The 23,015-nt window shown below is 47.3% G+C and overlaps 2 protein-coding genes across 6 annotated transcripts in view; both read left to right on the forward strand.

Annotated features, from left to right (window-relative positions):
* Positions 1–11,025, forward strand: part of SEC11A (SEC11 homolog A, signal peptidase complex subunit) — a 41,196-nt gene extending 30,171 nt beyond the window's left edge. Inside the window, exons 4-7 of one of the 4 annotated variants that reach the window (XM_042987644.1) lie at positions 3,628–3,747; positions 4,264–4,301; positions 9,991–10,048; positions 10,496–11,020. In XM_042987644.1, the coding sequence (XP_042843578.1) occupies positions 3,628–3,747; positions 4,264–4,301; positions 9,991–10,016 (184 nt within the window). In that variant the 3' untranslated portion in view covers positions 10,017–10,048; positions 10,496–11,020. Of the gene's footprint in view, positions 1–3,627; positions 3,748–4,204; positions 4,302–4,474; positions 4,925–9,990; positions 10,049–10,495 lie in introns of those variants that run through there. The other 3 variants (NM_001290621.1, XM_042987646.1, XM_042987645.1) reach the window with 3 other exon arrangements.
* A 6,650-nt stretch (positions 11,026–17,675) lies between these two features.
* NMB (neuromedin B) lies at positions 17,676–22,556 on the forward strand. Of its 2 annotated transcripts, none has more exons than XM_007078205.2 (3): positions 17,676–19,715; positions 20,329–20,501; positions 22,190–22,530. In XM_007078205.2, the coding sequence occupies exons 1-3, from the start codon at positions 19,559–19,561 to the stop codon at positions 22,352–22,354; spliced, it is 495 nt and encodes a 164-aa protein (XP_007078267.1). In that variant the 5' UTR covers positions 17,676–19,558; the 3' UTR covers positions 22,355–22,530. The 2 variants fall into 2 exon arrangements, with proteins under 2 accessions (XP_007078267.1, XP_042843928.1); XM_042987994.1 differs by having other exon boundaries at positions 19,632–19,993; positions 22,190–22,556.
* Positions 22,557–23,015: the final 459 nt, after the last annotated feature.

Here is a 23,015-nt window from a genome sequence, read left to right on the forward strand (position 1 = left end):
TCGGGCTCTGGGCTGATGGCTCAGAGCCTGGAGCCTGCTTCCGATTCTGTGTCTCCCTCTCTCTCTGCCCCTCCCCCATTCATGCTCTGTCTCTCTCTGTCTCAAAAATAAATAAAAACGTAAAAAAAAAAAAAAAGAAATAAAATCCTGAGCTTTGAGAACGATAGAGGTGGGAATTGTTCAGCCGACCTCTTTCTTTTCTCATTCCTCCTTCTCCACCTGCTCCTTGTGTGCTGTGCCTTTGTAAATTTGTAAATATCATATAAAGCTCTTTTTTTTCATATATTGACTCTCCGTCTTGTGAACACTCTTATTACATGTATACACACGATCCTGTATACATTTAGGAAAGACAGCAAACAAAATCACCTGTAACCCTAGCACCCGGAGAAAATGTTAAATTTGGAGTCATCTTCTCTTTGTGTTATAAACACACATTTTCTCCCCCGTACAGCACTGGGATCTACTCTACTATCTTTTGTAACGTGATGATTTCATGAACATATGGTGGAATATACTGGTGTTACCCCGTATGCAAAGAATCCCTAAACTAAAAGACCAGCTGGCCAAGTACCGCTTAATATGTTGGTATTGGGTCCATGAATTTGAATCTGTTCTTTGTGCCCTGCGTAGTCATTCCCTAGCCCTTCCTGTTCTTGGGATGACACTAACCGCGTGCGCTGAGCTGTGTGACCGGGCAGTGGGAAAGCACACATAATCCAGTGCACCGCTGAGCTCAGGCAGAAGCTCTTGTAAAAAACGTCAAGAAACTTCCAGTATTTATAATAGAAGGTCGTTTGGAAAATAGTGTATTGCGAAAAGGTGGTCAGTGGTGGTCTTTAAAGACTCCGCCACCTCCCGCGTTGACTGTGATTACTGTGTTTTAATTAAGTAAAACGAGGGGAGTTCTCACACCTCACTCCTGCACGAGAGCTAGGAGATACGCTTGCTGAGGCAAACGGTGCCACAGCTCTTCTTTGACTACTCCTCTCTCCCCCTACTCTTCTCTTGTTTTCCATTTTCTTCCAGGTTAAATGAGTCACAAAAGAGCTAGCTCGTAATGATGGTTGTGTTTCCATGTAAAGAGGTGACATTGCTTTTAATTATCATCAGTCGATTTAATTCTCTTGAACAGTTCCTCATGTTAGCCTGTTAGTCACTCTGAATGCTTATGTTTTTCTCACATATAAATTCCCACCCTGTCTTATTTCTTAGCGTACTCTCATGCGCATTTAGCGAGTGCAGCCTATTACAGAAGGTATAATTTGATGATGTTGAATATCGTGTGGTCAGGTGTTCGGAAGGAGAAATTTTTGCTGTTGGGACGACGGGCTTTGCTTTTTCTGTGCAGAGAGATTGTTTTGCACCCCTTTGGCTTCTGGGGTCTTTTTCTTATCTAGAAAGTGATTCAGTCCCCCGCCCCAGCATCACGGTATTATGCTGGTTGAATTCAGCCGCACACACACCGAGCTCCTCGGAGAGACAGCATGCTAACTATTCGGTCCCTGTGCTAGTGAGGGACAAGCCTACGCGACTGTGTCTCCGGTCAGTGTTTGGGCCCGTGAGCCGTGAGGTACTGGAGTGAGTCTTGACGGCCAGTGGGTCAGGAGCCGGCCGCCACCACTCCCATCAGGTCGAAGGGGATCCCTGCTTTTCAGGACCCCTCCAGCAATCCCTGCGGACGACACCTTGGACCCGGGAGCTCGGGTCTGTTTGTGTGTTTTGTTGGTAAGTTGGGTCTTTCAGAAGAGCCCGGATCTGCTGTAGCATCCCTTTCCTTTCCTGGGGAGCTTTCCCGTTCCGCCGTTCTCCTTTCCTCAAACTTGACTTTACTCCTCTGCCTCTGTGGGCTTGCTGCTGTTTTCGTGGTTGAGTGGACTCTTCCTTTGTGCGCTCCCGACTTTGACTCTTGCGACGGCCCCTCTCGGCACCTGCCTTCTTTCACTCTCCAGACTGTTTCAGACATTCTTTCGCTCACCGACTTGTCAGCTACACATTATTTTTTTTCTCTGTATATATTTGCATTTTTTCTAACCAGAATCTCATTTTTAGCATGTCTGTTTGCACTTAACTAGTTTTGGTGTTTTGTAGCACCTTCCAATTTAGTTTCATCTGCACATTTAGTGTCTAGTAAGCTAGTTTTTGGCTTAGCATCTAAGTGGCTATCAGTCAATAGGAGGCTGAGGCTAATTTTCTTCTTTCTAATACAGTAGTTAACCCAAACTCACTTGAATTAATTTTAAGATAGTCTTTATCAAACTGTGAAATGTACTTTGCTTTCAATTAAATTTTAAAATTATTGGCAACCTCCTGTTCTTTAGCAGAATTAAACTAATAATTCCCTGATCAAGTAAAATGCTTTTCCTATAAACCCTGACATGTAAAAGCAATGTATGTTTGTTGGAGAAAGAAATAGAAGAAAAAGGTAAGCTAAAGAAAGCCATAGATGGCCACTGCTTTTACCTTGGGTATATCACTTCAGATCTCTTTTATATCGTTTTTTTTTTTTCTTTTGTTTTATTTTTATTTTTATTTTTTTTTTATTTTTTTTTTTTTCTTTTGTTTTATTTTTTAAATGTGGAGCATTTCTGGGGCGCCTGGCTGGCTCAGTCAGTGAATCCAAGGGTCGTGAATCCAAGCCCCACGTTGAGTGTGGAGCCTACTTAAAACTAAAATTAATTAATTAATTACAGAGACTGTCTAATGTGCACAGAAGTATATACAACACTGTATAATGAACTCCCATGTACCTGTCAGCCAGTCCCAGTAATTACTAATCTGTGGTCAGTTCGGCCCCACCTACACTACCTCTTCCTGTGTCCTGCCTGTGTGACTTAAATCAGATCCTAATGTCATGTCGTGTCATATGTACATATTTTAGCAAGTGTCTATAAAGCATAAGCAATGAGCTTTTAAAAAACGTAACTACAGTCAGCATGGTTATACCCCAAGAAGGAACAACTGTATGTTTGCATCATTATGTGTCCAGTCTTTGTTCAGATTCCCAATTGTGTCATAACTTTTTTTTTTTTAGCAGTTTGTTTGACTTTTTGATTCAGATAAGGTCCTTGGTTGCAGTTGGCTTATATGATATGGCTTTATAGTCTCTTACATTTAACCTGTAAATTCTTTCTCCTGCTTCCTTTGTCCCTCACAGCTTGTTGAAGAAAGTCGGTTATTCTGTAGTTTCCCCTACTGGTTACTGCCGATTATGTCCCGTGAGGTAGTTTAATGTGTTCCTTTGCTCTTTGTGTTTACAGAAAATTGGTGGCTTGTGTTTATTTTAATATTTTTATGAGACTATACTGTCGATGCTATTATGTAATCTTTTCTTCATGTAATAAAATTTGTATGATCTTCCAGTGTCATTAACTGTCCTTCTATAACGTCGTTCTCAATGCTTGCTTATTTCAACTCCTGAATGTTAGACTTTAACCTGTTTCCAGTTTTTCCCTCTCATAAACACAGCTGTGAACATCCTTTTAGCTACATAGGTAATTATTTTGATATTAGGCATGATGGTCAAATACCACAGCTCCATTGGAGTTTTAGTTAACAAAAGCAGATTTGGTGCTTGCAAATGGCATGAAGGTGTTTGATAATTTGGGTCTCCCGTACTCTTTTAAGGCAAAATGGACATATCAAGTTTTTGACCAAAGGAGATAATAATGCGGTTGATGACCGAGGCCTCTATAAACAAGGACAACACTGGCTGGAGAAGAAGGATGTCGTGGGGAGAGCAAGGGGGTGAGTACAGAGGGAGGCGTTTATTGAGATATCCGTGTCACATGAGACGCGGCCCTCTTTCCAGTCGTCTGATCGCACACAATTGAGTATAATGTTTTGATGCTGGTTCTACCAAATCACCCTGTGTCCTTTGAAAGAGTATTCTTAGAATACATCTAAAACTTGAGGTACGTTGCTCCAGAGGGGAGGAAATGGGGTCCAGTGAAAGAATATTAGTGATGAGATGATGATTGGGGTGACAGTTTTAAAAATTCATCTTTTATTTAATTTGTTCAAGAAACATTACTGGACAGCTTCCATGTACTCTGATGTCTACACTGTCTAGTCTCTGGGGGTCCAGAGCAGTGTTCATCCTGCTTCATGAAACATATTTCTTGAGTAGTTTCTTAAGTCAGCAACTTAAAGTATCCATCTAGATTAATTTTGTCATGTTTATTTCGTGCTGTTTTATTTCCAGTCTTAAAACCATTGAGGTCAACTGAAATTAAAAAGTTATATGAAGCCTGTTTATTTCAGATTTTATCAGGAGAACAGATCAGTGGAGGACAGGAATTGTAAGTTGTTGATGTGAGGACATACGGAATTGTTACTACCCTCATGTTATTAATAGTATTAACGAGAACTCACATTTACCAGGGCTTACTGTGTGCCAGAGACTCATTCTAAAATCTTTACAAGTATTACCTCATTTTAACCTCAGAACAACCCTAATATTTCCATTCTACAGATGAGGAAACACAGACAAGTTAGGCTGCTTATCCAAGGCCACGCTGACGATGGGAGGCGTCTGGCCGACTCTGGAACCCACCCTCTGGACCATCCCACCAAAAGTCCGGGCGTAATGCTTCTGAAGTGGATAGCTGCCGGTTCTCACTATTTAGATGCCCCGTGGGGCTCTGACCCCTGTCAGAACGTGCCCTCCTTATGTAGACACTGGGTTCACAGTGATTCCTCTGGAGATCAGCCACCACACTGAGGAGTTCCCTTCCCACAGAGAGTGCAGCGTGAGAGAGCCGCCTCAGCTGTAGCATGAGAGGCGTCGGTTTGGGGCCAGAGAGATTGGAGCAGCACAAGCACTGGTGTGTTTTGTCTCTCGTAAAGCTGTTTGTGTGCATGCCTCCAGTTCGAGGGAACTCCTTTTCCTATGTTGGAGCTAAGTATGCCTTTTTTTAGAAAATATTTTATTTACTTTTAAGTAATCTCTACACCCGGGGCGCCTGGGTGGCTCCGTCGGTGAAGCGGCTGACTTCGGCTCGGGTCACAATCTCACGGTTCGTGGGTTCGAGCCCCGCGTCGGGCTCTGTGCTGACGGCTCGGAGCCTGGAGCCCGCTTCGGATTCTGTGTCTCCCTCTCTCTTTCTCTGCCCCTCCCTCTCTCTCTCTCTCTCTCTCTCTCTCTCTCTCTCTCTCTGTCTCTCAAAAAATAAACATTTTAAAAAATGCTTGAATTAATCTCTACACCAACATAGGGCTTGAACTCACAACTCTGAGATCAAGAATCGCCTGCTTCACCGACTGAACCAATCAGGTACCCCTAAACATGCTTAAAGTATGTCTTTCTGAAGAATTTTTTAAAAATCTTTATCTATATACAGTGTTATTTCTAAAATCCCAACATTGAGGGGCACCTGGCTAGCTCAGAGATTACTTAAAAGAGATTAAAGAGATTACTTAAAAAGTAAAATCTTTTTTTAATTTTACTTATTTATTTTTTAAGTAGGCTCTGTGCTCAGCATGAGTCCAACACAAGGCTTGAACTCGTGACACTGAAATCCAGAGCCAGACGCTCAACTGACTGAGCCACCCAGGCACCCCCCCAAAAATACAATCTTTAAAAAAATAAAATAAAATCCCAACATTGAAAATACAGACCTTTTTGTAGCTTTTAATTAAGAAAAGGAATAGCCTGGCAATTTCTGAACTAAATAACTTTCCATCAAGTATAAACATCTGGGAGACAGCAGGCGCACAGACCCTTAGCTGTACAGATTTACTTGGCGTTGATTATACTGACACTTACCTTGACACAGTGGGCAGAGCACCACCTTTTGTGGAAATTTGTTTATAAAACACTAAACTGATCATTCAAAGTCAGACTGTACCCAAACCTTGAGGATAACTTTTTTTCAGGTCAGTCAGTGACTGGTACAAATGTCTTTGTGCAATAAAAAAAAAAAAAAAAAAAAAAAAAATTTTCAAATAGTTGTCCACTAAAAATTTGTACGCTGAGGCCTAAGGCCCTAAATAAAAAGGTAAAACACTTTTATTGAGATAGAATTCACATATATTAGAAAATAAAGTTCACCCCGTAGAAGTGCGCAGTTCAGTGGGTTTTATTATATCCACAAAGTTACACAGCCGTCACCACTGTCTAATCTCAGAGCACGGCCACACTCCCAAAAGAAAACTCCATACTCCTCGGCAGCCAGTCCCCTGTCCCCTTTCCCCGCAGCCCCTGGCAACCGCTAATCTACTTTGTGTCTCAATGCATCGCCTGTTCTGAATGTTTTATATAAACCGAATCTTACAATATGTGGTCTTCGTTTATGTCTGGCTTCTTTCACCTAGCAGAATGTTTTCAAGCCTTATTCATGTTATAACATGTAATAAAGACAACCCGTAGAAAGTGAAACTAATACTGAACCAACCAAGTGTCTAGTAGGAGTGATTTCTGTCTAAATTCAGGATGTTGAAAAACACAAGAGGACCTTAGCCATAAGAGTAGAGAAAGACGAAAGACAGGCAGAAGCTGAGCAGTGGGATGTAGTGACAATGAAGAGAGACATACACAGAAAGGAGCAGAGTGATTTAGCGCTCTGTTCACTAAAGTCAGTTTTCAGGACGAGGCTTTTCAAGTGTACTTTTTCCTTAACTCGAAACGTCGTTCTGGGGTAGAGACAATGACCCTTTTAAAGTCAGCTCCCAGATAGAGGCCTCCCTTTTGACAGCTGACAAAATCATTTTCTCCCGAGTGTGAACAGCCGGTCCGTCCCTCCCTAGCACCTCTGCTCCCAAGAACCCCAGGGGGGGGCATGTGTTATCCGTCCCCTGCCTCCTGGTTGTTAACCTGGCACCAGCACCTCTTGGAGGTGGCTTTCTGGGTGGCACTTGTCTCACTTCTTTTGAACCTTCTTCTGCTTATTATCAACTCCGCTTTGGCAGAGTTTCTCCGAGCAGAGTAGGGAAACGTGCGCCTGATGTGAATTTAAGACGACCGATAATGGTAGCCTTGTGCACTTGATTTGCACCTTTGGTGCCTCTGTCCGTGGAGGGAACCAGTGAGACAGAGAATTAAATCTCTTGTTTGACTTCGGGCTGCCTGACATATTATTTGCTTCCATTGCTCCTAAAGTCCAAGTTGCTGCCGTTTCACTTGTGTCGGGGCAAGGAAAAAACCAGCCTTAGGGGGGCAAGACACTTCCACGGGTAACCCATAAACAGGCTGTATGATCACCGGGAGCCGAAGGCTCTTGGAGCATGGATAATGCGTGGAGGGAACAGCAAAAGTCTTGTCTGTGAGAATGGCTGCGGATTAATCATCAGACCAGAATAAGCAGCCTGGCCCTGGTTTAGTGGAAATCACAGGTGCTTTTATCGCATTTAGTCTGCATTTGACTGTGAGGCATCTGTCTTTACATCCTTTTTTTTTGTAAGCTTATTTATTTATTCTGAGAGATACAGAGACAGTGTGCATGGAGGAGGGGCAGAGAGAGAGGGAGAGCGAGAATCCCAACCAGGTTTCGTGCTGCCAGCATAGAGCCCAACATGGGGCCCAAGCTCAGGAAAACATGAGATCGTGGCCTGAGCCGAAACCAAGTCAGATGCTTAACCGACTGAGCCACTGGGCACCCCTGTCTTCACATTCTTAAATTAGATGATTCACCCCACAGAAAGCTATTGCTTCTATGAAGATGCTATAAATGAGACAAAATAATAACAGTTAAAACATTAAAAAGAAAAAATACGTATTAAAACTATAGAAAACCTGAATCTACCCTCCTGGAACTTAGCTCTGCCACCCTGGAGGGACTGTGAATGTTCAGCTCTTAGAGGTCCCAGGGGTTGAAACTAAAGCCTGGGCCCTAGGAGGGGTATTATTTGCCTCCACATGCCAGGTCCAGGCACCTCACTAGCTAGAACTGAGTCTCTGCTACCCGAGAGTGCAGAAGCACTATCTGGGCCCCACCCTCCATAGATGCTCTGACTCCACAAATCTGGGGAAGATCCGCCACGTTTTAACAGGCTATCCACGTGATTCTGACAAAGGAGGCCTAGGTTTTAGGAAACACCAACTTATGGAGTGAGAGTTTGGGAATGGGGAGAGAGAGGGATGGGTCTGGTAATGCTGCCAGGACGGGGTGAGGACCGGAGACAGGAAGTAAGAGGAGTTCTTCAAAGGAAGTGAAGTGCACCAAAGACAAAACTTCTGCTTTTCAAGCTTGCCTTAAGGCTTCGATAGGGAGGGGTGATGTCAGAGGTCGTTGCCCATTGTGCACCTTTGGCATGGGGCACAGCCCTGAATAGTAGAAGCATCTGGGCTGTTTTAAAGTACGCAAAGTTCAGTCTCCACCTCAGTCCAGCCTCCCTTCTCTAGGACAGGCTCTGGGTCAGTATCATGGAGCCTACCCTGGAGTAAAAGTGGAGGCGGTAAAACAGGAGGAGAAAGAAGAAAGTTGTTCATTTGCTAAGTGCCATCTCCTTCCACGTTGACGGCCCCTGCTGACCTTTTCTTTCCCCCCTGAATTCTTAGGAAGTTGAGTATTTTGCATCGAGGGGAGAAGTGGAGTCCTGGAGCAAATGAGGTCTCCAAGGGAAAGGGGAAAAAAGAGGCCTGGACATGCAAACATTCAGTCAGGCAGTTATTTGCTAGATGCCTACGACCGGTGCAAGGTGTTATGTTTGGCCTTGAGGATACACTGGGGAACAAGACTGGCATCGTTTTTGCGCTTACAGAGCTTAGAGTCTCGTAGGAGAGACAGACGCTACACAGCTAGTTGTGCAGCTAGTTTCATAATAAAAAAAAACTGGGGGGGCGCCTGGGTGGCGCAGTCGGTTAAGCGTCCGACTTCAGCCAGGTCACGATCTCGCGGTCCGTGAGTTCGAGCCCCGCGTCAGGCTCTGGGCTGATGGCTCGGAGCCTGGAGCCTGTTTCCGATTCTGTGTCTCCCTCTCTCTCTGCCCCTCCCCCGTTCATGCTCTGTCTCTCTCTGTCCCAAAAATTAAAAAAAAAAAAAAAAAAAAAAAAAAAAGTTGAAAAAAAACTGGGGGGCTCAGTCTGTTAAGCGTTCGACTCTTGATGTCAGCTCGGATCACGATCACGTGGTTCGTGGGTTCGAGCCCCATGTTGGGCTCAGCGCTGACAGTGCAGAGCCTGCTTGAGATTCTCTCTCACTCTGCCCGCCCCCCAAATAAATAAATAAACTTTAAAAATATTGTGGTAAAGACTTCAAAGGAAATATATCAGGTCTATGAGGTTATTTAACAGTGGTTTTACCTAGTTTTCAGGGGATAAACTTTAGGGGCGAGGGGAAAGAAAGACTAGTGAAAAAACACCAAAGGGATAGCAGCCAAGAGGTAGGTAGAGAAATAGATTTGTGGTGTGTTAGAGAAACCACGGAGGAAGGGGTTTCAGGGAAAGTTTGTGGTCCTCAAAGTCCGCTTCTGCAGACATGTGAAGGAAGATGGTTGGTGAGACTGGTCTGCTGCATATGGTGATTTGAACTGTTCTGGAAAAAGGTTCAGGATTAAGAGAGCCAGAGTACAGGTGGCGAACAAGTGAGAGGGTGCTGAAATCTTCAGTACTGTAATGGAGCTCTTTCGCTCTCTTTTTGGACATTTAATATGAAGTACCTTATAACAATCTGGCTGTGTTTGCCTTGTCTCCCCAGAGATATTGACCACTCCCTGAAGGTTATGACCACAAACCCAGCCCCTAGCACTGAGTCCGCATGTGGCCTGAGAGCCACCATGTAGAGGCCTGAGACCTTAGATCTGGTTCTGGTTCTTGGCCACAGAAGCCATGGACCTCAGGCACGAGCATCTGTTTCCTCATCTATAAAATGGTGATATTCCTAACTTCCCTGTCACATGAGTTGTTGAAAGGATCTTCTAGGACAGTCTGTGCAAATGGACTTTGTGAACTGAAAAATTAGTTTTCTGTGGAAGATAATTGAGAATATTTGGTTAATGAGAATGGCTGCTTGGGGAGTTCTGTGATGATCAGTTTTTTGTTTGTTTGTTTAGATTTGTTCCTTATATTGGGATTGTGACGATCCTCATGAATGACTACCCTAAATTTAAGGTAAGAGCCTACACTGTTTGTTTCATTAAAAATGGGATTTTTGGGGGCTCCTGGGTGGCTCAGTTGGTTGAGCGTCTGACTCCTGATTTCGGCTCAGCTCATGATCCCAGAGTAGTGGGATCGAGCCCCGCGTTGGGCTCTGTGCTGAGCATAGAGCCTACTTGAGATTTTCTCTGTCTCTGTCCCTCTGCCCCTCTCCCCAGTCACACTCTCTCTCTTTTTCGCTCTCTAATAAAAAAAAATATATATATATACATATATATATACATATATATATATATATATGATCTTTTGCTTAATTTTGGAAAACTGTTAAATGGATTACCAGCTAGTTGGATCATTTAGTAATTTATCATGGCCACAAAGACCCGCTTATTCATGAACTCCGAGGACCTGTAAACTTTTAAAAGCTTCCCTGACTTGTGATGTTCTGTGTTTGTTTTCCAGTATGCGGTACTCTTTTTGCTGGGTTTATTTGTGCTGGTCCATCGTGAGTAAGAAGTCTGCCTTGCTGTTCCCGGAAGATGCCGTACTTTTCGTTACTGAATGTTCGGAGTAGATACTGATCTGTGATTGGTGGAGTGGAGAATGCTCATGTCGGCGCTTCTTGGTAGCAATGGTTTGCATTAGCTTCTGTTTCCACGCCAGGGTATGTGTGGGCGGGTGCACGGGCACCATGGCGCGCTCTCGAGGGGACTCTCAATCACAGGATTTCATATGTTGTCATTGTCACACTTTCACATTTTTGTACATCAGTGAATTTTTTATATTAAAAGGTTGAGCCAAAGCCCCCAGTGTTTGTATTTTGAAGCCAAGCTTCACTTCTAAAGTGCCTACAGAGTTCTGTAAATTCATGCAGCTCTGCACGAGTCTGAACCCGTCATTCCTCCCTATGAGGTGGGAATGGCGTAGACTGAGGTGGTCGTAAGTCTTAACTTTTCAAATTTTAAATAAAAGACTTTGCATATCGAACCCCTTATCCCTGACTTGTGTTTGTCGGGAAAGCTTTGCCTTCCTCTGCCGGTTCTTAGCACCCTTGGGGAGATAGAGACTTTGATGTGAACAGTCCTTCAGCTAAGAAGGTTGTCCTGATACCAACAACTGTTTCTTGTTTGTGCGTGTGTTTTGTTTTTGTTTTTGTGGAGCAGCAATGCCCGTTGACATTCGTAGGAAATCTCTTAGCCATGAAATTGATTCTTCACTGGGGTGTGACCCAGATGGGTAGAGGCGCGGTTTGTGTTGCTGGAAGGTTCAGAAAACCCTCACTGTGCTGTAAAGGCTCCTGCCCTTTTCTTCACTTGAGACTCTCAGCCCTTTCTACACGGTGGCAGTGTGTTTCGGCATCTGGAGGAAGCCAGAGGAAGGTGCTGGAGGCCAGGCATGCTCCTTGCTTTTTAAAAACTACTTTGCCTGAACCTGTTCTCATAAGTGCCTGGCTTCGCTTTTCTCTGATGCAGACTTCAGGAAGGCAGGGTTTTAAAGTGGTGAATGCCAGGCCCGGTTGTGTTTTTCTTCTTCTAATATGGAGGCAGTTCGGGAAATGGTAGCGTAGGGTAAGCCAGTGTGTTTTTAAGTACAAAGTACTCTTGATTCTTTTTGTTCTCTCCTTGTATTAATGTGAAACCTGAAAGTAAGCAAATTTTCTGTGTGGGGCTAAATGAGCAGGTTCCATTATTTGCTCAGCTGAAGTAGGAATCAGTCCACACTTTAATGCTGATGGAATTATCATTAAAAAACAGAGACAGTTTAAAAATAAGAACAGTTAATCTTCTGAAGCTCTCCCGTATAGGGAGTAGTGCCATCCTAAGTCCATTAACTAGGCTTTAGCCTTGAGACTTTGGATGTGGGCTCTTAATGATCTCAGCCGAGTATGAAACTTGGCAAATCCCTGCTAACAAGTGCTTCTTTGAATCTGCCCGTGAGGCTTATATTGTACTTAGGTTTTCTCCTGCGCCACGAGAACGTGGCAGCAGTGTCCTGTGTGCAGAATGGTAGAAAATTGCCATTCACTCCATTTCTTCCCTCCTGATCACCCGCAGAGGACGGGGGTTAACTGCTTGGCCTGATTGCCCAGGCTCTGTTTCTGTAGCGTCCTCTGAGGGACTACCCTGGAGAAGCAGTGTGCTTCGCTGCCCCTGGGGTGCCTTGTGATCCTAGCCTGCCAGAGTGTAAGCATCCTCGTACTTGTATCCTCAGCTGTCCAGATATCTTCTCCGGACACGCTTACGCAGTTAAGACAGTAATATTTCCCTCATTTGCATATTTTCACACCCAGTTTTGTTTTTGCTCCTGTGCTAGATGCTCTTGTTGGAGGCAACAGCTGAATTTGTCTGCGAAGCAATCAAATCATTCAGGAATATTTGAATTACTCTACCAGCCAAAAATAAAGATTATTCTGGGAGAGAGGTTTTATGTTATCCGTTTGTATATTGTCTAGTTTAGTGCTAACGCCTAAGACTGACTTAAAGCTGGGCAATTGTATTATTAGTCAGCATAATGTGTTCTAAAAGCTCTTCGAGAATGGCTGACACACCAGAGATGTTCATTTTGGTGTTTTATGGAATTGTAAGCTCTTTGAGATTTGGCTAGGCTAGCGGGCAGTTCGGAGGGCTTGCCCGTTGTGAGTGTTGGGGATCCAAGAGCCATCAAGATCAATAAAACTTCAAGTGAGAATTTGATCTTGGGGTTGCCTCTCGGCTGTGACTCACCCAACTGTCACCAGCCCAGCGAGGAATTCTCTACAAGTTATTCTCAAATACCTGTCCTCACTTCTGGCCCATGTCTCTTTGTTCCCTCTGGATGCTTCCACTTGATTGTCCCCTCTTTAAACTTAAGCTCATAGCCATTCCTGCAAACTCCCCCTCCAGATTTCACCTTTTCTTCGCAGGAGTGGTCACATAGATTTTTCATTTTCCCACCATATTTATTAGTCACTTACAAGCCCTACGTTTACCCCTGTCATTCCACTTCTCAATGCCATCACCTGAATCCAGAAACACAGTCAGTGGTTCCCTTTGCTTGGTGACTGTATGTCTCAGTTTCCCTGCCACATGCCAGTCTGTGCCTGTTCAAGATCATTTCCGCTTGTTAATTAATTTTAGTGCTCTGTTTAAAAAGCGTCTCTTTTTGGACCATAAATGATGTGTAAGTTTGTGGACATGGCTGCAAGTTCCCCCATAAAATTGCAGGCTCCTCTAATACAGGGGCGCTGTTTTATAGACGCTGTACTGTGCTGTCCCAGTAACATCTAGTAGCTTGTTCTAAATGTTCAGCGTAACCATGCATTGGAGCCAGAGGCGGTAACTTAGGGCAGCATTATTGTTGAGCTGTTATTCTGGGGCAGAGCATATGAATCATTAAAGTGATTTGCACTTTCCTGTTATTTAGTAAGTACATTATCTTGTTCTTGCCAGATTTGAATCTGAAAACTTTCTCTCCCCGTGGTTCCATTTAAACAACATGTTCTCTTTCTAGAATTTTTTATGTTAATCCTGTTTTCTTCCCTTTTGTGTTCGTCCTTGGACTCTTCCTGCATTTTCTTTCTCGGTGGGAGAAGCATTGGTGTTTGTCACCTTTCTTAAGGAGTCCGAGGCTTCTCAGAGAGCCTAGGCTGAGAATAAGGGCTCTGTGACCTTTAAGTGCATATTTTGGTCATTTGCTCTCGTGTGTTACCAAGTCCATACAACCTCTAAGGACAATGTGTAGGGCTATCTCAGCATCTGAGAGCACCCTTCTTATGACGTTGATCGCTGTTGAGCTTCTGGAATGATCCAGCTGATTCTAGCCAGTTAAATGGATTGTCCACCTTCCTCAAGATGCTCCTGTCTGTCAGGACGGCCTATTCAGACTATTTTCTGGCAAAGTATATCTTTGTTAGCATTCTCCCTTACTAGAACTATAAGTAATATCAGATAGACTTTTAGAAATAAACAACAAATATGAGCCTTAACACACAAGTATTGAGTCTGGGCATAGAAGGAATTCTCTGTAACTAAGAAATGTTCATTCAAGACTAGAATATGCAGGAATTATTAAAAAAAAAAAATAGTGAAGGGGGTGCCTGGATGGCTCGGTCGGTTAGGTGTCCGTCTTCGGCTCAGGTCATGATCTCACAGTTCGTGGGTTCGAGCCCCGCATCCAGCTCTGTGCTAACAGCCTTCTTTGGATTCTGTGTCTCCCTGCTTTGGATTCTGTGTCTCCCTCTCTCTCTGTCCCTCCCCTCTGGCACTCTGTCTCACTCTGTCTCTCTGTCTCTCTCTCTCAAATAAACACTAAAAAAAAATTTTTTTTAATAGTGAAGACATTGCCTTCCGAGTGTCATATAGGATTTTTTCTCAGCTCTTCTACCCTTGACGTTGGTCTCAGTGGATAGACATCTAGCCTTTGCTTATGCTGGTCGCTCCGCCTGGAGCGCCTGCTCACTTCTCCACCTGCTAACAGCTCTTGCACTCGGCAGACACTTACTGAGCATCTAGTCTGTGCCAGATCTGGTCCTGCCCCTGGGGGTACAAAGTTGAGTAAGGCAGGGAACTGCTAGGAACTCCGTGCCTTAACCGGAGCCACATGTGAACGCTTTTCCCACAGGGCGCCCGTAAGTGGGGTCACAGATGCGGAGGGAGCTCAGGGGAGGAGTGTGTTTCATTCTCCGCTAGTGCCTCTTGCTCGGTGCCGTCAGGACTTGGTTTGAGCCCTCTTTTTTCCTTTTCTTTGTTTCTTGTTTTCCCAGCCCGCCCCTCCCCGTTGTCCACGTCCTCCTAGACAGCGCGCTCCGAGTGGTGGGTCATGTGTGTGTCCCACATCCCGACGGGTTCCTGAGGGGCGTGGAGACAAGGCCAGCCTCTGGCTCATCCTTGTGTACCCTCTCCTCCCTGTCACAGTGCTTTGCACGTTTTAGATTTATTGATCGATCAATAAATTGTTCCAGAAGGATCTGTTCCGGGAAGGGCTTGGAACAGCTTATCAAGATACGCGTGGTACCTACCATGGGATTAGATATAACATAACTGAAGAGTCCAGGGTGGGACCAAGTGTGGGAGAGGAAAGGATGAAATGGGAGGTGGGTTAGTGCTCACAAGACACGTCAGACATTCCGCCGTCGGCCGGAGGAGAGCCGTAGACTTGGTTTGCAACTCCTTCCGGCAACACCGGCTGTAGAACGGTGTCCCTTAACCTTTTAAAGCTCATGGCCTCTTTTAAGAAACATAAAATCTCTTCCCTCTTCTCCATTCTGGCCAACTCCCCCTCAGGTCTGTTATATGCAACCTCCATCCTCTCCAGCAAAGAATCTTTTCTCTTGCTTTTTCTCGTTTTTGTTGTAAAAACAAGACTGACTTCCTTCTCATATGCTGTTACATTATATTGAATATGACTCTCATATACAGTTACATTATATTGAATATGTATACGTATCATATGTGGAGGGAGAGAATATGATTTTTAAACTATAAATCCCTATTCTACAAATCTTGGGAGTTTCTGGAACGGTACCTACTCTTGGTTAAGAGTCGTTTCCCTTTCCTTTAATTGGCCAGTTGATTTAGATTGATAAGCTGGAGTCCAGCTTTAAATCAAGGAGTCTAGTTAAGAGAGTTTGTACTCTGGATCTGTGTCAGGCGGGCAACTAGATCCCCGGCATGAGACTTGATCAAAGTGGCCAGCCTGACAACTTATTTAAGCGAAAAAAGAGCAATCGCTCTAGAGCTTGTCTCTTGGAATGGGCCAGAAGCTGAGGTCAATATGCTGGCCTTTTTAGTCTACCAGACAGCTTGCAGTGTAACGGGCGTTTTGCTGACTGTGGTGTCCGCACACTTTTAGAGGCTACCCGGGGACCCCTCCCTCCCCTGTAATGGGCTTCAGATGTGAGGCAGGCTCTGCTTTTCCCAGGACCCAGCTAATAGGACAGGGTACTTAGACTCTGCCGTGTGCTCTGCTAAGTGCTTTTGAATCTGTGACAGATTTTTATTTTCTCTCATTCAGTCTTCAGAATAAACTTGCATTTTACATAAGAGAAACCAGAAGTTCAGAGACCTGCCTGCTGCTGTTTTCATGTCACGCTGTTAGGGGTCATCACCCTGTCCTTCTGATGAGACCCTTTCATTTGGGATAGATCCCACGCCCACAGGGCTCTTGGGAATTCTTCAGAGGCTCTAGGCTGTCCCGTGGGCTTGCTCAGATGAGCGAATCGGTTAGAAATAGTGAGGCGCTCTGGACCTCAAGGGGTATTTATTTCAGTTACTGAAATGTCCCCTGAAGTACACGGTGGTTCCAGCCAGGTAACATGAGTGCTGGGCCTGGGGCCGCCCCCTCTCTCGGGTTTTCGGGACGTCCCTGAGCAGCAGCTGCTTTGCCCCCTTAGCCACCGTTGGGATTGCCCTCACTTTGTCAGATGGAGGTATTCTCTCTTTTTCTGAATATCGCCTTTAAAAACCGCTCTGTGTTTTGGCAGTTTCGGTTTCTGCAGTATTTCCTTACTAATGGTTAGTGTTCTGATTGTCTAGCTAATCTTTATGTGCTCCCTCTGGCTGAGAAATTGCATCCTGCATCCCTGAGTCTCCTCTCCTCTCTTAAGGATCCTGCTGTTTTCCTGATGATACACTGCTTTCCTGAGCAGGACCTGAGATACAACTCAGTGTGCTTCTCTTCAGCCTCCCGGCCCACACGGGCACAGATCTGTGCTCAAGAGTTTGCCACCAGTGCTCCTACAGCGTCCTTTTCTGAGCAGCTCTGGGTTTACTGTCCTTCCTTTTCACCAGACTCGTGTGTGTCTAAGTTTCTGCTTTTCCCTTCCTCCGTTGTCCTCTGCAACTTTCACGTGTGTGAAGTCCACTCTGGTTTTCTCCATTTGTTTATTAGTTTCTGTGTGACTAACTCGCTTTGTCCTTGCATTAACCCATCTGTAAAATGGGCGTCATACCAGTCTTTACTACGTCAAAATAGTGTTGGTGATCAAAGGAACGTGCGTACTTTTGGAAAGTACTTTTGGAAAACAACAACAGAAAAGATGCAGTTGTGAAAAGATGTAACTTGTAATTGATCCTAATTTAATGAAAATATAGCAAAGAGTAATACATGTGTCCTTTATTCAAAGCCATCTTTGATTAAAAACCATGGTGCAGTTTAAATGTTTTGTTGGCATTGGTTATAACAGGATTTGCCGTGTATCGTTCACCCCTTAATCATCTTTTGGATTGTCCTATGAATCTTCTCTGCGCCTTCGGATATCCTTGAATGTTGTAGAAACCTGGGAAGGGCCAAGTGTGAGCACTGAAGAGCTTCTCCACGAGCCTCCAGATGATTCACTGTCCGTCTTCCCAGTGGGATGGCAGCCCTTAGACTTCCCTTGCCGTCACAGGAGACTCGGGGAACAGGCAGCGGGCACTTGAGGTCCTCGTTCTAAACTCAGAGCCTAGCACACTCACTGGGGCATCGAGCTTGGAATTGTGGTCTTGGGCAAGCCACCCTCTCTGCTTGCCTAGTGCTGCTCATGCCTGGGACAGTGTTTTATGGCTGGCGGTGGGGCTGCTACCCTGCTTCTTTCTGCAGGGTTCTCAGGCCCCCGTGCTTGCTGTGCTAGCCTGACAGATAAAATGATCCCCCTGGGGGCACCTGGGGACAGTCTTGTAGCTGTGGACCCATGCTGTGACAGAGGAGGCTTGTCTGGAGTGTAAACGAACCTGTCAGAGCAGAACCCACGGTCCCAGGGTCACCTTTAGAAGCGAGGGCGAACTCTAAATTCAGTGCCTGCTCCCTTTCTCCCCTGAGAAATCTAAACCAGCTTTGAGATGGTTACACTTTGATGGCAAAATGGGAGTGGGTGTGGTTTAGGGAAATAGCATCTGCCCCGCATGACTTTGGGGGCCTGACAGAGTGATCCAGGCGGACCCGAAGTCTGATTCTGGTGTGACGTCTGGGCGAGTGACTCAACCTCTGAGCCTGTTTCCAGTTATAAAATGAGAGATAAACCTACCAAATAAGGTTCCAAATAAGGTTCCTCGTGTGTGTTCCCACTAATTTCTACATCCGTGGGCCAGAGGAGAGGGAGGGGGTCACAGAGGGAATTGTGATGGGAAGGTGATAAGAGCTATATCTGTACACCGCAGCTAAACAGTGACAAGAATGCAGAGAGGTGTAAATGCCAGGGTGGGGGGTGAGAAGCAAGGAGATTGGGGGGAAAAGCCAGGGCCAGAAATGGAGTGTCCCTGTCCTGTATGTCATGCTCCTGGGATTTCAGCATGACAACCAGCCTCTCATATACACTTCCCTGTTTAGGATGGTGATCCATAGAGTTAGCAGCCCGTGCTGCGCTGGATACATGTGAGATTATAATAATACGAAGCAGCATTACTGAGCCACACTGGGGCGTAGGTTCTGTCACAGCCACACTGTGCAGTGTTTCAGGGAAGAGCCCAGAACCCCGGGTTGGTCTGCATTCGCTCCTTTGGTGCTGTTTCTCCAATGAAACGGTAAACTCCCTTGGCAGCTGGGAATTACCCTCTGTCTCCCTACTGTGCCTACCTTCATGCTCCCGAACATTGGTGTTTAGTGAACCTTTAAGCACAAATAAAAGTATTATTCTGGAGCACAGTGTCTTACTCATTAAGTGATGCCACTGACCCAAAAGTTCTTTCCAAAACAGGTGTGGACTTGGGAGGAGGAGAGTGCTGGCTGTGAGAGGGCCGTCTGCAGGACTGCTGCTTCCTGCCACAACGTGACTGTGCTAAGAAATGTAAAATTATTAAAAACGGGGCAGCGTGGTTATTACTGTTTTACAGCCGAAGAAAGTGAGCTTCAACGAGGTCACACGGTTTTGTATATGAACTCTTGGTCTGGTGCTCTTTCTACTTCCCTGACCCAGAGATCCGCTTTCGGCCGAAGTGAAGGCTGGTCGCCCCCCAAGTAGAGCGTCCGTTCCTGGGGTGAGGGGTGTTCGCTATCCCCCCATCCCTTGCTCTGCATTGCCCACCCCCAGCACCTGCTGTGGTTTCGACATCACCTCTGGTGAGCTGGCGGTGAGAGGGCCGAGAGTAGGGTGAACACGGGTCGTATTCCCGAAGAGGGAAGGGCTGGCAGGCATTTTATGGCTCGCCTGGTGCCCGGGACTTTGCTGGGCACCGCAGCGCCAGTGTCCTCGCCCCCACTTCTACCCTTATAAATGAGAGACTCCCAAGAAGTAACCACTCGTGGCCCGAAAACCAGTGGGAGCCGCGAGGGGGCGGCCAGGGGAACGGGCTTCGCCCCGCCCCCCCTCCCCGTATTGGGGGTGGTCCTCTGCCTGAAGATAGTGGGCTTGGGCGCCCGGCCTGCGGACGCGGTACCCAGGCGGTGGCCCAAGCGACGGGCGCGGCGCCTCGCATCTTGCGGGGGCGGGGCGGCCGCGAGCGCGCCAGGGGCGGGTTCCTCGGAGCAGGCTCCGCCCCCCCAGGAGCGCGGGTTTAAAAGGTGGGAAGGCTGGCTCCCCGGCCGTAGCTGCTGCGAAGCGCGCCGGGGCGGAGGCTCGGCGAGGGCTCAGCCATGACCCTGCGGGCGGGGGGCGCTCGGCTGCTAGGCGGCCTCCTGCTCTTCGCTCTGCTCGCTGCGGGCGCCGCGCCGCTCAGCTGGGATTCTCCGGAGCCCCGCAGCAGGGCCAGCAAGATCCGAGTGCACCCGCGGGGCAACCTCTGGGCCACCGGTAAGTCTTCGGGACCCGCGCAAGCGCCCTTTTCCGTGCTCTGATCCCATTTCCCTTCTCAGGCCGTTCCTCAGCCACGGACTCTGGCGTCTGCGCGGATGAGGACCCTGGAACCCGTCTAATTTAATAGATGGAAAACTTGAGACCCAGACAGTTCAGTGACTTGGCTGAGATCGCTCAGCCAGTTAAAGCAGAACTGGGGCTGGATCCTAGATCTGCCTGCCAGCCGGTGCCCCTGGCCTTAGGCAAGAGTCTACCGAATCCTCTTCTGTCCTCTGGTGTGTCTTCTCTGCCCCTGCACCTGGCAGACATTTCTTCCTTCTCCGCTTTCCTCCTTGTCCTCGCCGGGCCCCTGGAAAGCAGGCAGCACAGCTGGCAGAGTTTCCCTCCTTCCAGCTGTGCCATTCTCTCCTGTTCAGGAAAAGCGGAGGTGGGCTTTGCTACCAACCCGGGGTGTTTGTGGCTCCTTGGTGAGGAGGAGGAGAGGGAGGAGGAAGGTTGCCCGTGGATCCTCCTGCCATGAGAACTGAAAGTTGGGAGAGATGGGGAACTTTCCCACTGAGATGGAATCCTCTCTCCCCACCTTCCTTGTGCCTTGGCACCTCCTTTCTAGGTCACTTCATGGGCAAGAAGAGTCTGGAAACCCCCAGCCCATTCCTCTCGGGAACAGCTCCCCACATCTCCCTGAGGGACCAGAGACGGCAGCTGAGTCACGATCTGCCCAGGATCCTCCTGCTAAAGAAAGTTCTGGGCATGAGCCTTAGCAGCCCAGCACCTCACCCCCAGGTGAGCCAGGCTCCCACCTCAGGACCAGGAGAGACCCAGCTGCTCCTGGTTCCAGCACGGGGCTTAGGGTGTGACTTCTCCCCCAGGTATGATGGGCCCCAGAAAGCCAGGGATTCCAGGCTGTCCCCATGATCCAGAGTTCAAAGGGAGAAGACTTTGAAGAAAGGAAGCTGACCTTCCCAGTAGGGAAGAAGTTCCCCCTCACCGAGTCCTCAGTGTAAAGTCACAGCCTAGGATTAGCCAGCCTCTTGCAGCAGGACGTGCCCCCCACCCCCAGGCCTGCCCCACCCCAGCTGTCCACGTTTGCCGTGCCTCGGGGATACTTACCGCTACAGTTGGGACCCTGAGGCCCAGAGAGGAGGAGAGTCAGCATCCAAGACGGAGTCCAGACCTTGTTCGCCTTGACCAGTGCTCTTCCCAGTCACTCGTCTGCCTCAGTGACCCTCAGTGCAGGGTTTCTCAACCTCAGGACTCTTGACATCCTGGGCTGCATAATTCTTTGTTGTGGGGGCTGTCCTGTGCATTGTAGGAAGTTTGTAGTATCCCTTGTCTCTATCCACTAGAGCATCCTCCCCCTGCCCAGTTGTGACAACAGAAAAACATGCCTCCAGACATTGCCAGAGGCCTTCTTGTGAGGGGGTCGGGGGAGGGAGCCAGATTACCTTTGGTCATAAACCACTGACCTATGAGATCCAAGGCCCCAAAGTAGAGCCAAGCCAGCTTTGGTCTCTGGCCTGGTAGAAGGGCAGCTCTTCATTCCCTGCTCCTGAGGCGGCCCCCACCCCACACAACCTTCCCGGTACTTTGTTACTGTGGGCAGAAGGCAGTGTAATGTGGTAGAATGTGGGTTCTGGGGACAGCGTGCTAGGCTCCTAACCTAACTAGTAGCTGTGTGACCTTAAAAATGTCACTTAACCCCTCTAAGCCTCATCTTCCTCATTTATAAAATGGGATTGATAGCGCCCATCTCACATTAAACAAGACCGTTTGTGTCACATGCTCAGCATGACGCCTGGCACATAGAAAGCACTTCGTAAACAGGAGCTATCAGCAGCACCTGTTACAGACTCCCCTTCATACCTCCACTGTGCCCAGCATATAGTGCACACTTTTTGAAGGAAGGGAGGGGGCATTCCCTAGAGAAGGTCTAACTCCAGCCCCAGTCAGCATGCCTGGTCCTCCTCATGCACAGAATTGCCAGCCCCTGGGGACCTCAGATGTAAGGGCCAGGAGCTTGGGCTGGCTGAGTCTGAACGGAGATGATGTCACCTCTGGCTGGGGCTGGTGGTCTTGAAGGCCTAAAGCATGCAGACCAACTAGCAAGTCTCAGAGGAAGCAGTACCTAGCACTAGAGGATGGGGCTTCAGAAGTGAGGTCTGGGGCAGAGCTGAAGGCGGGGGAGGGAAAACGTTGACACTGGCCCAGGGCCAGGCACGCACATGGACTTCACTTCTGTGATCTCCTTGACTGTCATGATCACTCTGAGGTTGGGCTGTCACCCTGGGAAAACCACCACCCCGACCCCTCCCACCTCTTCTTCTGGGAGAAAGGTGCTAGGAGGTTGCCTAGGCTAAGAGCCTGCCCCTGCCTGCCTCTGTGGACGCCTAGCACTTAGGAATGGCAGGATGCCCCTGTCATTTCCCCCCTCCACCCAGGTCAGTTCTTCTGTGTGTTCCCCTTCGGTACAGGAGGCTGCTGGTGCAAGTGGTGCAGAAGTGACACCATTAATGAGGAAGATACGACGACGTGGCTTGGACCGTGCCCTCCCAGGGGAGGAGCTCAACGGGACCCTGGCAGCGGCCCCATCTGGACGTAAAACCTGGCCTCAAATCTCTGTGACTCCATTAGTGTGATTTCTGGTTGTGTCGCCAGGAATATTGCCAGTGCAGACACAAATTATGTCCCTGCTGTATTTCTTGCTTCCCTGTTGAAGTTGTGAATAAAACCCAGCTCTTAATGAAGCATATCTGATCCTCTCCTTCCAGCCATGTTTGAGGGCATGGGAGGGAAAGGGGGGCCGGAAGACTGGAGGACAGGATGCTCAGTGAGATGGAGCTGGCTCCAAAAAGCCAAGAAAACTTCACGACACCAGCCTCCTGAGGACTCCTAAGTCAGTCGCTCATTCAGCAAGCAGGTACTCAGGGCCTGTCATAGATGCCTGGTCCTGTGCCAGGCGCTGGGTTCTTACTCACCTCTGCCACCTGCTGGCACAGGCAAGTCTCATGTTTCCTCTCCTGTAAAAGGGAGCTGCCTACACTGCAAGATGGGGTTTTGCTTACCGCATTTCATTTCATTCCCACGCCAAGCTTCGAGGGGAGTGCTCAGAGCATGCAAGAGAGTGAGCCGAGCTAGGATCCAGTCCTCACTGTCTGCTTACTCTCTTCTCTGGCCTTGGGTAGAGTTGCCAGAGGTACCAAATAAAAATAGAGGACACCCAGTTAAATTCTGATTTCATTTAAATAATCAATAGTTTTTTCGTATGAGATGTCCGAAAGACTGCATGGACATACTTAT

This window comes from Panthera tigris, chromosome B3 (genome assembly GCF_018350195.1).
Source record: "Panthera tigris isolate Pti1 chromosome B3, P.tigris_Pti1_mat1.1, whole genome shotgun sequence".
Taxonomy (NCBI): Eukaryota; Metazoa; Chordata; class Mammalia; order Carnivora; family Felidae; genus Panthera; species Panthera tigris.